The 13,948-nt window shown below is 44.8% G+C and overlaps 1 protein-coding gene across 1 annotated transcript in view; it reads right to left on the reverse strand.

Moving 5' to 3' along the window:
- Positions 1-661: 661 nt before the first annotated feature.
- Positions 662-13,948, reverse strand: part of LOC143137460 (somatostatin receptor type 5-like) — a 22,368-nt gene continuing 9,081 nt past the window's right edge. Inside the window, exon 4 of the mRNA XM_076297657.1 lies at positions 662-2,222. Within this exon, the coding sequence (XP_076153772.1) occupies positions 2,109-2,222 (114 nt within the window). The 3' untranslated portion in view covers positions 662-2,108. The remainder of the gene's footprint in view (positions 2,223-13,948) is intronic.

Raw genomic sequence — 13,948 nt, forward strand, 5'->3', positions numbered from 1 at the left:
GCCACTATAGTGAACCCAATATTGACCTGCCTATAGCCACTATAGTGAACCCAATATTGACCTGCCTATAGTCACAGCAGCAGCTATAGTGAACGCAATACTGACCTGCCTATAGCCACAGCAGTAGTGAACCCAATACTGACCTGCCTATAGCCACAGCAGTAGTGAACCCAATATTGACCTGCCTATAGTCACAGCAGCAGCTATAGTATAGTGAACCCAATATTGACCTGCCTATAGTCACAGCAGCAGCTATAGTATAGTGAACCCAATATTGACCTGCCTGGGCAACACATGAAGCAAAGTTTAGGTGACGGAAAAGCTCCAACCAGGTAACAGGTAACCTCCAGGAGGCGCTGTGGCGCAGCAGGCTACAATGCTCACAGCATATACAGGCCTGAGTGTCCCCGGGGATGCAGGTTTGAATCCAACCTGCGGTCATTTCCTGATCCCACCCCATCTCTCTCTCCTGCGGTCATTTCCTGATCCCACCCATCTCTCTCTTCTGTGGTCATTTCCTGATCCCACCCCATCTCTCTCTCCTGCGGTCATTTCCCCATCCCACCCCATCTCTCTCTCCCCCACCTATTTCCTGTCACTCTTCACTGTCCTGTCCAAATAAAGCCAAAAAAGCTGCCGCCCCCCCCCCCCCCCCCAAAAAAAAAGAACCCCGACCAGTAGGCACAGCTGAAGTGCCCTTGAGCAAGGCACCTAATCCCTCACTGCTCCCCGAGCGCCGCTGTTGTTGCAGGCAGCTCACTGCGCCGGGATTAGTGTGTGCTTCACCTCACTGTGTGTTCACTGTGTGCTGTGTGTGTTTCACTAATTCACGGATTGGGATAAATGCAGAGACCAAATTTCTCTCACGGGATCAAAAGAGTATATATACTTATACTTATACTTACTTATACACACATTTACCCCAGGCGACAGACACACACACCATTAAAGAGCGTTTGAGAAGTGCTCTCGCTCTCTGTCTCTCACACACACACACACTACTCACATTCAGCGGTGTCTCTTGAGGTCTCAAACAGGGCACACACACCAGCACACCCGCAAGTGGTTTGTTCTCCTTGAGACACACACACACACACACACACACACAGCTTTTTCATTCTCATTCATCTAAATCATCAACTGATACAGTGTTCAACACTTCCCAAACAGTCATTTGTATGTGTATGAGAAGTCATCTTTATGGCTCCAAGTATAGATTGCCCATAGTCCTGTGGTTTAATTGACCTGTGGTCCTGTGGTCTGATTTGCCAATGACCTGTGGTTTGATTGGCTAGTGACCAGTGGTCCTCTGGTCTGATTTGCCAATGACCTGTGGTTTGATTGGCTAGTGACCAGTGGTCCTCTGGTCTTATTGGCCAATGACCCGTGGTTTGATTGGCCAGTGACCAGTGGTCCTCTGGTCTTATTGGCCAATGACCCGTACTCTCTTGTAATTGGCTAACTGACCACAAGACTCTCTTGTGATTGGCTAATTGACCACTTCACAGTGGTCAGTGTCTGGCAGTGCACTGCCATGAGGATGAGTCTATGGATTGGTCAATTTCAGATGATGAGAATATGGAGGCCTGAGCCACCAGTGTCCAGACAGGTCCTGCACGCATGAAAACTCCTCCATAAGACAGTACCCCTACAACCCACAGTCCTGCTGTAATGCACATCACACAATGTCACACTCATATTCATAAATCCTCCAATCAGAACATGTGAATAGGCTCACTGACCAGTTACATACAGTGACCATACAGTACAAGGTCTGTCAACCCAGTGATAATCTACAGAATACTTAGAAAAGTCTGTTGATTGGGGCTGTGCAGAGCAGCCATCTTGTTCCGGAAGGTTCCCTTCCCAAAGACTAACAAACATAAACTCCACAGTGGCTGTGGACCTGTAGCTTCGAGGGGAGGGACAGTGTTGTTGATGACCATTTCTGCTTATTGATTGGCCGGCGATGTGCTGTACTTATTGATTTGCTGAAGGCCTGAAGATCCGATTATGGACTGATAAGATACAGACAAAACTGTTGATTGTTGATGGCTTGTGGTTCGGACCCAGTAGATCAGTTTGTTGATTGGCTGTTGGGCTGTTCATCAGATTGTTGATTGGTTGATGATCGGCGGTTCGGCTGCTGATTGGCGGTTTGTGTGTTGGTCTGCGGCGAGGAGCTCTCGTCTGGAGTTCTCACACACCTCCAGACAAACCCCCTGAAAAGGATAAAAGAAAAGAGATGCAATGTCAATACTGTTATGGCAGTGTCAGTGCTCTTATTACAAAAGAACAGAAATACAGCGTCAGTGCTGTTATTGCAGCGTCAGTGCTGTTATTGCAGCATCAGTGCTGTTATTGCAGCGTCAGTACTGTTATTGCAGCGTCAGTGCTGTTAGAACCGAGATGCAGCGTCAGTACTAAGTATGTATACTGTATATACTCTTTTGATCACGTGAGGGAAATTTGGTCTCTGCATTTATCCTAATCTGTGAATTAGTGAAACACACACACACACACACACACGCACACACACACACACACACACACACACACACACACGCACACTGGGCTCTGAGATAAAGACCTCTTCTCCCACAGGAAACAAAACACTAAAAGCCAGGAAGCCACACTGAACACCAGAGTGAGGCTCAAAGTGTCTGCGGTGGACACACACACACATGCACACAAACACACACACACACACACACACACACACACACACACACACGCACACACACACACACACACACACACACACCGAAATGACCCACTCAGAGAGGATCTAAATCACAGGGCAGGAAGAATCCATTATTTGGCCTGTCTGTGGTGAAAAGACAGACACACACACACTCACACATAGTCACACACACACAGACACAGACACACATACACATGCGCAAACACACGCAAACACACACACACACACACACGCCTGCAGGAATAAATGTTATGGTCACAACAATCTAACCTCTAGCCTTCATCCATCTATACTCAGTCATTCACAGACTCATTCACCCCCCCACACACACACACACACTCACACTCTCACTCATTCACACACTCATTCACCCCCCCCCCCCACACACACACTCTCACTCATTCACCCCCCCCCCCCCCACACACACTCACACTCTCACTCATTCACACACTCATTCACCCCCCCCCACACACACACACACTCACACTCTCACTCATTCACACACACACAAACACTCTCTCTCTCACACACACACACACACACACACTCTCTCACTCATTCACACACTCATTCACCCCCCCCCCCCCCACACACACACACACCCTCTTATTCTCTCCTGCACACACCCAATATGTCAAATGGTCCTTCAGCTGCATGACGCAGAACACAGACGTTAAAGACGTTTAGTGTCACGTGACTCGATGTGTGTCCACTGCACTTTTGGGAAAATAGTGCTATTGCAATACGTCTGAAAAACCACCTCATTCCACCAAACCACCTTTTTCATATTTACGTATTTCATTTTTCATTTCGCAGTTTGGATTTGCGCATTTTCAGGGTTAATGGAATTTACTCGAAGCTGAGTAGCCTGATGGTACACACATACACACACACACACACACACACACACACAGACACACTCACACACAGACACACTTCCATACACACACACACACATACACACACACACACACACAGACACACTCACACACAAACAGACACACTCATACACACACACACACACACACATACACACACACACACACACACACACACACACACATACACACACACACACACTCAGGCAGAGAGGATCATCCCTGTTTCCATCGGAAGACCTTCTCTGACTGATTGAGGCATAAATATAAACAATGGAAAAACAGTGGTTCATATTTACATTCTAAACAGAACATTGCACAGACATACACTTTTCCCCTTTCTCTCTCTCTCTATCTCTCTCTTTATATATCTATCTTTCTCTCTATCTTTATCTCTATCTATCTTTCTCTTCCAAACCCCCCCTACCCCCAAAATAACTTTTTTAACCCCGAAAATGCGTGTTTTTTGCCATATTTCACAGCTTTTCCACTTATGGCCTATTACAACATATAAATATTTTCATGTCGGACCATTTAATGATCTCACATGTGTCATGTTATATCATAAGAGTACTTTGCACAATGAAAAGTCTAATGTCAAGGTCATATTGTAGGTGAAAGGTCACCAAAATGCCTTTTTTCCCCAAAAAATAAATAACATTCCCACACTTCATCAAATCATGATTCTCGTCGAAATGTGTCACAGTACTGGCAGAAAATGTAAGTGTCATACAACTTAAGATATTTTGTTTCTAAAAAACAGTCTCATGTGATGTGGCTTTTATTCAGTGACAAAACCCACATTCACCATAATTGAAGTTTGGCATGTCCAGTACTGACGAACAAATTAACAATGGCGATTTGTATTCATGGAGCAAGGTCAAAATCCAAGAAGGAACTTGAAGATGTGGCCTATATGGAAGCATCTGACCTCCCTCATGGTGTCTTGCCCCGTAAGAAGGATATCATTGAATGCATGATGTATCTTCTTCGCCCTGCAAGGGCCGGTAAAGTCCTGCAAACCAGGTCTATTGCGGCAAAGATTCTCGCCTCTGCTTGAAAAGACCACTGGTTGTTCTGCAAACATATATACCATTGGGGAGCAATACATTGCCAGCAGAATTGAAGCCCTTTACGGCTCCTACACACAGTTGCGTGCGTTGCAGTGCTGGAGACGCATCCCATTCACTTTACATGGGCTTACGTCATCCGTTGCCGAACTGAATTGTGGGTCCGTTGCGTCGCGTTTCTCCCGTCGCTTGCGTTGAGAACTTCAGCTGTTGCTGCACTGACAGACGATACCGCCCAATTTAAGCCAATTGACGGACGGCACCAACCAATCAAATTACGGTTATACTTCAAGTAATTTGCATAGCTACCGTCGGGAACACCCACTTGACGTTATACCGGCTTCCTCGCCAATATGAATTGGCCACAGTCCAAACAAAGTGAGAAATGGTAAACTGTCATGAAGGAGTACAATGGGGTAGTGATGGGCAAATGAAGCTTTGGTGAACCACTGAACCACAGCAGAGTGAATCTAGCGACACTAGCTGAAAAGCAAAAAGATGGCCGCCACACATACATTTTTCAACATAAAAGTCCTTAGCAAACCAATGTTTTTGGTTACATATACTGGTTTGGGTAAGGACTTTTATGTTGAAAAATCTACATGTGGCAGCCATATTGGATTTTTTCATTAGTGTTGCTAGCTTCACACTGCTGTGGTTCAGTGGTTCACTAAAGCTTCATTTGCCCATCACTACAGTGGGGATATGGAAACTCTGTTGACATTTTTTGTGAGAACAAATCGGCACGAGAGTCCCAAGAAAACCTTTTTGGGGTCAAGATGGGGGTGAGAAATGGCAGCTCTTGCATTCCATGCGTAATGGTCGCAAAGGTTACTGTGAGGAGCAGGTTGATAGAAAGTGGGAGCGAACAATGGAAGGAAAGAATGCGAGGGAAGAGGCCCTGCAGGCCATGCAGAACAAGGAAGAGGAACGGAAGAGGGCTGATACAGCATTGGTTGGGTCAACATAAGAAGAAGCTATGGGGGAGGCAACCATAGAGACCACCACTGCATCTACTGATAGTAGAGCAGGTAAATACAGCAGATGATACCAGAGACTTTCTAATGAGGAGACACAGCACTCAAAAAATCCTCCATAGAAATGCATGGGGTTAGTTTGTCACGTCAATATGGCCGTTGTCTTCACATATCCCACCCCTTCCTCGGCAAAATGTCGACATGTGAATACATTGAGCCAATCATGAGGTGTGATGTGAATACATTGAGCCAATCATGTGGTGTGATGTGAATACATTGAGCCAATAATGTGGTGTGTTGTGAAGACATCGTGCCAATCATGTGTTGTGATCTCGCCGCAGGAGCAAGATTGGTGTCGTGAAGCCTTGCGCACGCGCATTTCTGCTGAATAGGATGCCCGATGAGTGCCCAAAAAGCGTTGCTATATGGCCGCCGAGTGGAGGGACTTGCCTAAAAGGACTTTGATTATACATACTGTACAACCCTGCAACTGAGCAACTCCAGTCCAAAAGGAGAAAAGTACACGTTGCCACAGACACTGACAGCAATGACAGTGATAGAGAAGTTATCTGCATTTGTGTATATCTGCTCGTAAAACATCTCCAAGCTGAAGTGAACCATGCAGAACATTATGACTGAGGTCATAAACCTACTGAGGTTTTACATTGTGCATTGTAATGATCTTTGCTTAATGTTTCTTATTAAATGTAATTCTTGATCATTTTGGGTGACCTTTGACCTTTAATATGACCTTGAAATAAGATATTTTATAATGCAAACTATTCTCATGCATGACATACCACGCAAGACCATCAAAGGGCCCATAATGAACATTTCTCTACATTGAACTTAACAAAATGTTAAAATATTGTGTTTTTTGCCAAAAATAGGCATTTTGAGCCATTGTTGTGACCTTTGACCTAAAATATGACCTTGACACTATACCCTTTGTAGTGCAAAGTACTCTTACGGCATTGCATGCCACATGAAATACCTTTAAAGGACCCAGCATGAACATAAATCCACTATGTACTTTGAAAGTTGGCAAAAAACACACGTTTTCAGGGTTGAAAAAAATATTTTCAGGGTTAGTTTCATGGGAGCATTAGAAAATCTGGGCTAAAGTTGAACATTTTCATGAAATAACACCCCCCCCCCCACTGTTAGGAAACTCCCTCTCTGCTCTGCCCTAGCATGGTTGCCGTGGTAGCCAGATGTTACAATGTTGCAATTTCCAACAGCTCTGCTGCACTCTCTCTCTCAAAAACACACACATGTTTTTCATTCTCTTTCAGACACCCACTCAAATACTCTCTGTCTCTCTCTTGCTCTCTCACACACACAAACAAGCACGTACACACACAAACACACAAACAAGCATGTACACACACAAACACACAAACAAGCATGTACACACACAAACACACTAACATGCACACACACACACAAACACACTAACAAGCACATACACACACAAACACACACACAAACAAGCATGTACACACACAAACACACAAACAAGCACACACACACACAAACACACTAACAAGCACATACACACACAAACACACACACTAACACACACACACAAACATGCACACACACACAAACAAGCACATACACACACTAACACACACACTAACACACACACAAACATGCACACACACACAAACAAGCACACACACACACAAACACATACACACACAAACATGCACACACACACACAAACACATACACACACAAACACATACACACACAAACATGCACACACACACACAAACAAGCACATACACACACAAACACATACACACACAAACAAGCACATACACACACAAACACATACACACACAAACAAGCACACACACACACAAACACATACACACACAAACATGCACACACACACACAAACACATACACACACAAACATGCACACACACACAAACAAGCACATACACACACAAACACATACACACACAAACAAGCACATACACACACAAACACACACACACACAAACATGCACACACACAGTAGTACACAGTGTCCAGCTCCAGCAGGGTCAAGCTGTTCCTCAGCCAAAGATTGTTAAGGCGGAGCAAGATATGTCATCAGGAACACTTCCGGGATCGCACACGCGGGGGGGGGGGGGGGGGGTCAAAATCCCCCTTTATGCAGAGCAGAGGCAGCGACTGCTCCATTGAAGTCTATGGGCATAGCTCAGGATTTCACCACATATGCTAAGGTCTTAGTTCTATAGAGTTAGGAATGTGAATTTCGGGCACGTTTTCATGATCCTCAAACCCTTGTGAACATTTCAGGTACATTTTTAGCATTTTTGAGCATTCCAGTCTGGAGAAAATCGACTTTATATCAGGTGTGCGCCGGTTATTTATGCCGCTGCTGTTGGCGGGTTGCAACGTACGCTCATCAATACGTCATCGACGCGCCTCTTTATGCAGACAGGATTTGATCCCCATTTCGCGCCCATAGACATGAACTACGCCGAAGTATCTTGCTCCGCCTTAACAATCTTTGCCTCAGCTGCCTATCATGAGAAGGGGAAGGGGGAGGGGCTACTGCAGGCAGAAGGGGCTGTGTGTGTGTGTGAAGGGGAAGGGGGAGGGGCTACTGCAGGCAGTGGGGGATGTGTGTGTGTGTGTGAAGGGGGAGGGGCTACTCTCACTGTAAACTTGTATTCACTGTATATGGCTTCTTTCCATTCAGGTCTACAGTTTGTGTGGAAGATTAGGTTGTTTTTTATTCTCTTGCCCTTGATGCAAATATAGTCACAGAAAAGAGTGTCAGGATTTTCTTTAAGAAGTTTTTCTCTGTACTTCAGATTTGCAACTGTTAGGAAACTCCCTCTCTGCTCTGCCCTAGCATGGTTGCCGTGGTAGCCAGATGTTACAATGTTGCAATTTCCAACAGCTCTGCTGCACTCTCTCTCTCAAAAACACACACATGTTTTTCATTCTCTTTCAGACACCCACTCACAAACAAGCACGTACACACACAAACACACAAACAAGCATGTACACACACAAACACACTAACATGCACACACACACACAAACACACTAACAAGCACATACACACACAAACACACACAAACACACACACAAACAAGCACGTACACACACAAACACACTAACATGCACACACACACACAAACACAAACACAAACACACAAACAAGCACATACACACACAAACACACACACTAACACACACACACACAAACATGCACACACACACAAACAAGCACATACACACACTAACACACACACTAACACACACACACACAAACATGCACACACACACAAACAAGCACATACACACACTAACACACACACACACTAACACACACACAAACATGCACACACACACAAACAACCAAATACACACACAAACATGCACACACACACACAAACAAGCACACACACACACACACACACACACACACACACACACACACACACACACACACAGTCTGTCCTGCAGAAGTGCTCTCCTGGTAGAAGGAATGAAATTCCGCTTTAGTGGACAAGTAAGACAAATTAGGTTTTGCAGCATTGTTTGACAGCCATTACTCAAGCATTAAAACAACTATGGAAGACAAAACACACACACACACACACACACACACACACACACACACACACACACACACACACACACACAGCAATTACTCAAGCATTAAAACAACTATGGACGACAAAACACACACACACACACACATACACACACACACACACACACAGCGATTACTCAAGCATTAAAACAACTATGGACGACAAAACACACACACACACATACACACACACACACACACACACACACACACACACACAGCGATTACTCAAGCATTAAAACAACTATGGACGACAAAACACACACACACATACACACACACACACACACAGCGATTACTCAAGAATTAAAACAACTATGGACGACAAAACACACACACACACATACACACACACACACACACACAGCGATTACTCAAGCATTAAAACAACTATGGACGACAAAACACACACACACACATACCCCCACACACACACACACACACATACACACACACACACACACACACACAGCGATTACTCAAGCATTAAAACAACTATGGACGACAAAACACACACAAACACATACACACACACACACACACACACACACAGCGATTACTCAAGCATTAAAACAACTATGGACGACAAAACACACACACACACATACCCACGCACACACACACACACACACACATACAGTGATTACTCAAGCATTAAAACAACTATGGACGACAAAACACACACAAACACATACACACACACACACACACACACACACAGCGATTACTCAAGCATTAAAACAACTATGGACGACAAAACACACACAAACACATACACACACACACACACACACACACAGCGATTACTCAAGCTTTAAAACAACTATGGACGACAAAACACACACACACACACATACACACACACACACACACACACACACCCAGCGATTACTCAAGCATTAAAACAACTATGGACGACAAAACACACACACACACATACCCACACACACACACACACACACATACACACACACATGTGTGTGTGTGTGTGTGAGGAGAAAAGACGCGCAGGCTAGGGGAGGCACTTGAAGTGTGTGTGTGTGTGTGTGTGTGTGTGTGAGGAGAAAAGACGCGCAGGCTAGGGGAGACACTTGAAGTGTGTGTGTGTGTGTGTTAGAGATGCGCGGATGGGCTAATATTTCAACCGTAACCGCATAGCAAAACTTATTATCCATCCGCCATCCATCCGCACCAACGTTTTTTGACCAATTTTCAAATCCGCACCCGCCCGCCATCCGCTGGTTGTTTTAATGTATGGGTGATGCGGTGCTGCTGACGTGAGGCTAGAAAGCTCTTGCCTGTTCTAGAAAGACTGATCCAATGCAGCAAATATATTAAAAGGCCTACATTGGCTATGTTGTAGCCTATCCCCAGAATATCAGCAGAAAACTCAGTCTCTGTCTCGCAAAAGTCTCCAAATAAAACGCAGCCTGTAGCCTACAATTGTATCATTGTAATAAAAAACGCAATTTAGCACATCATTTCAACATGCTGCTATTTAGCCTACTAATTAATGCCTATTGTACTTTATTTTTTGCAAAAAGAAAGAAATCCTTAATAAAATAAAGTCATTGACATTATAGGCTACTTTACGCACTAACCCACCGCACAGCAGTGCAACGTGTATGTTTACATTTTTAGTAACAACTTGCTTGCTTGCCTTACACATCTAAGTTTTCCGACTATTTTTCTTACCTTCTTTTTTCCGCTGTGGATGTTACGGAGCTTGTAGAAGTTTTAGCGCTTACGTTCTAAACATCTTGCACTGCCATTGCCCGATGTCAGTTCTGAGTCATATCACACCATAATCTGTCTCCCTTTTAAATGCCTATTCCCTGAATGTAGGCTAAAATGACTATGTGTTTTATATATAATATCGAAACAAAATAACCCAGTCAGTCTCATCTACGAGATGTTTAGGCCTCCTCCAATACTGGCAGCTGGGCTCATAGGTTGCAGATTTGCTTAGTGGCCTACCAAGGCTCTGCAACGAGACGCGACATGGGAGATGAATCATCGGTCAACTTGCACTGTAGCCTATTCTACTTTCTTTTTGCACACTGGAGAGAAAAACATGCTGGTAGGCTACGATAGGCTACTTAATTTAAACTTTGTTACCTTCAGTGTGTGTGTGTGTGTGTGTGCGTGAGGGGTTGCTCAGTGAAACATCGGAGTACACCAATTCCGCAACACCGTCTCTGATAGATAAACAAAGCAGCATGCATAGAAGCAACTAGGCCAAACTGCCTGATGAAAATTTGACTATTTCAAAGTGTGCTCGTTTTTTTCAGATGTAGGTAACACAATTTAACAATGTATAGGCTATATTTTTTTCATTTGATTGGTTCAACCGCCACCCGCCCGAATTTAATTAAAATATTATATTTCTTCACGTCATCCGCCCGATCCGCGGTTTAACCGCGGAGTCCGCGGCTGTAACCGCGAACCGCGCATCTCTAGTGTGTGTGTGAGAGGAGAAAAGACGCGCAGGCTAGGGGAGGCACTTGAAGTGTGTGTGTGTGTGTGTGTCTGTGTGTGAGAGGAGAAAAGACGCGCAGGATAGGGGAGGCACTTGAAGTGTGTGTGTGTGTGTGTGTGTGTGTGTGTGAGAGGAGAAAAGACGCGCAGGATAGGGGAGGCACTTGAAGTGTGTGTGTGTGTGTGTGTGTGTGTGTGTGAGAGGAGAAAAGACGCGCAGGCTAGGGGAGGCACTTGAAGTGTGTGTGTGTGTGTGTGTGTGTGTGTGTGAGAGGAGAAAAGACGCGCAGGCTAGGGGAGACACTTGAAGTGTGTGTGTGTGTGTGTGTGTGTGTGTGTGAGAGGAGAAAAGACGCGCAGGCTAGGGGAGACACTTGAAGTGTGTGTGTGTGTGTGTGTGTGTGTGTGTGTGAGAGGAGAAAAGACGCGCAGGCTAGGGGAGACACTTGAAGTGTGTGTGTGTGTGTGTGTGTGTGTGAGAGGAGAAAAGACGCGCAGGCTAGGGGAGGCACTTGAAGTGTGTGTGTGTGTGTGTGTGTGTGTGTGTGAGAGGAGAAAAGATGCGCAGGCTAGGGGAGACACTTGAAGTGTGTGTGTGTGTGTGTGTGTGTGAGAGGAGAAAAGACGCGCAGGCTAGGGGAGGCACTTGAAGTGTGTGTGTGTGTGTGTGTGTGTGTGTGTGAGAGGAGAAAAGATGCGCAGGCTAGGGGAGGCACTTGAAGTGTGTGTGTGTGTGTGTGTGTGTGTGTGTGAGAGGAGAAAAGATGCGCAGGCTAGGGGAGACACTTGAAGTGTGTGTGTGTGTGTGTGTGTGTGTGTGTGTGTGAGAGGAGAAAAGATGCGCAGGCTAGGGGAGACACTTGAAGCACGCTTTGCGCTCTCACATGTTACTTCAAAAGAACACGGCCATTTTTAAAGTATCGATACTAGGGTTGGTCACCGAAACACGGTTCTAATATGGCACCGGTGCCGACGCAAATGGTAGTAACTGCATCGAATAATAATGTGGATTTCGGTGCCTCATTTCGGTGCTTAAATAGCGTTTTTTTTTTTTATACAAGGCATCACTGCATGTCATGCGCCATCTCTAACGTCTTGCTCTGATAGCAGCACATCCAGATACAGTTAGCTAACATAAACACTGGATGTATAAACCAGAGGGGTGCAATAAATAGGCGAGTGGACAGTGTTTGACAGCTTGCGTGAGCCCACGTAGCTTACTTTAAAGCGATATCACGAGCTCCTGTCAAAATCTAGCAGTGGGCCTTACATACAAGCAAAAGGATATGAAACAACATCAACAGTATACGTTACACAATATCCTCGCTAATGCACTAACTGGCATTTATTTGAAATGTTATCAGCAAGTTGTAAGGTGAAAACTTTATTTCACGGTGTTAAACAACATAATGGCATGATATTAATCTTTAATGTGCATGAGGTCCATATAGCATCACAATGAATATAAAGATCATGTTAAAAGTTAGCTGGCAAAAACATAAATATGTAGGTTACATACCTGATGTCACTGAGCTGTCAAAGAGGCTATGGAACCATATCTGTACGTTATCGCTAATTAAACTCAGCTGACTGGTGTTAGCGCATAGCCATAGTTGCTGCTAAAATGCCTACTAGTTCTGGGAATCATATAGTATAAGTATATATACTCTTTTGATCCCGTGAGGGAAATTTGGCCTCTGCATTTATCCCAATCCGTGAATTAGTGAAACACAAACAGCACACAGTGTACACACAGTGAGGTGAAGCACACACTAATCCCGGCGCAGTGAGCTGCCTGCATCAACAGCGGCGCTCGGGGAGCAGTGAGGGGTTAGGTGCCTTGCTCAAGGGCACTTCAGCCGTGCCTACTGGTCGGGGTTCGAACCGGCAACCCTCCGGTTACAGGTCCGAAGTGCTAACCAGTAAGCCACGGCTGCCCACACAATCTAAACACTTCAACACCGACATGTAGCCTAACATGTTCAAAACTATTGCGTGTTATGGGGGAAGACATGAAATTCCTTGAAGCATTTGGGAACACACTGAATTAACTGGAAAGTAGAGTCCCTGTTAGAATAGCTTGCTTGCCAATGCCGTTGTCCATGACTGGCAGTTCCATGGCAAGCTGTTTTAACATTTAAATGTATTATGCGTAGGAGCAATGAGATATTGATAGTAAATTGAATATAACAGTTCAATTTCATGTTCAAATT

Source organism: Alosa pseudoharengus, unplaced genomic scaffold (genome assembly GCF_046254945.1).
Source record: "Alosa pseudoharengus isolate Yale_2024_CS ecotype anadromous, Long Island Sound unplaced genomic scaffold, YU_APseudo_1.1 YU_APseudo_1.1_scf_21, whole genome shotgun sequence".
NCBI classification, from domain to species: Eukaryota; Metazoa; Chordata; class Actinopteri; order Clupeiformes; family Clupeidae; genus Alosa; species Alosa pseudoharengus.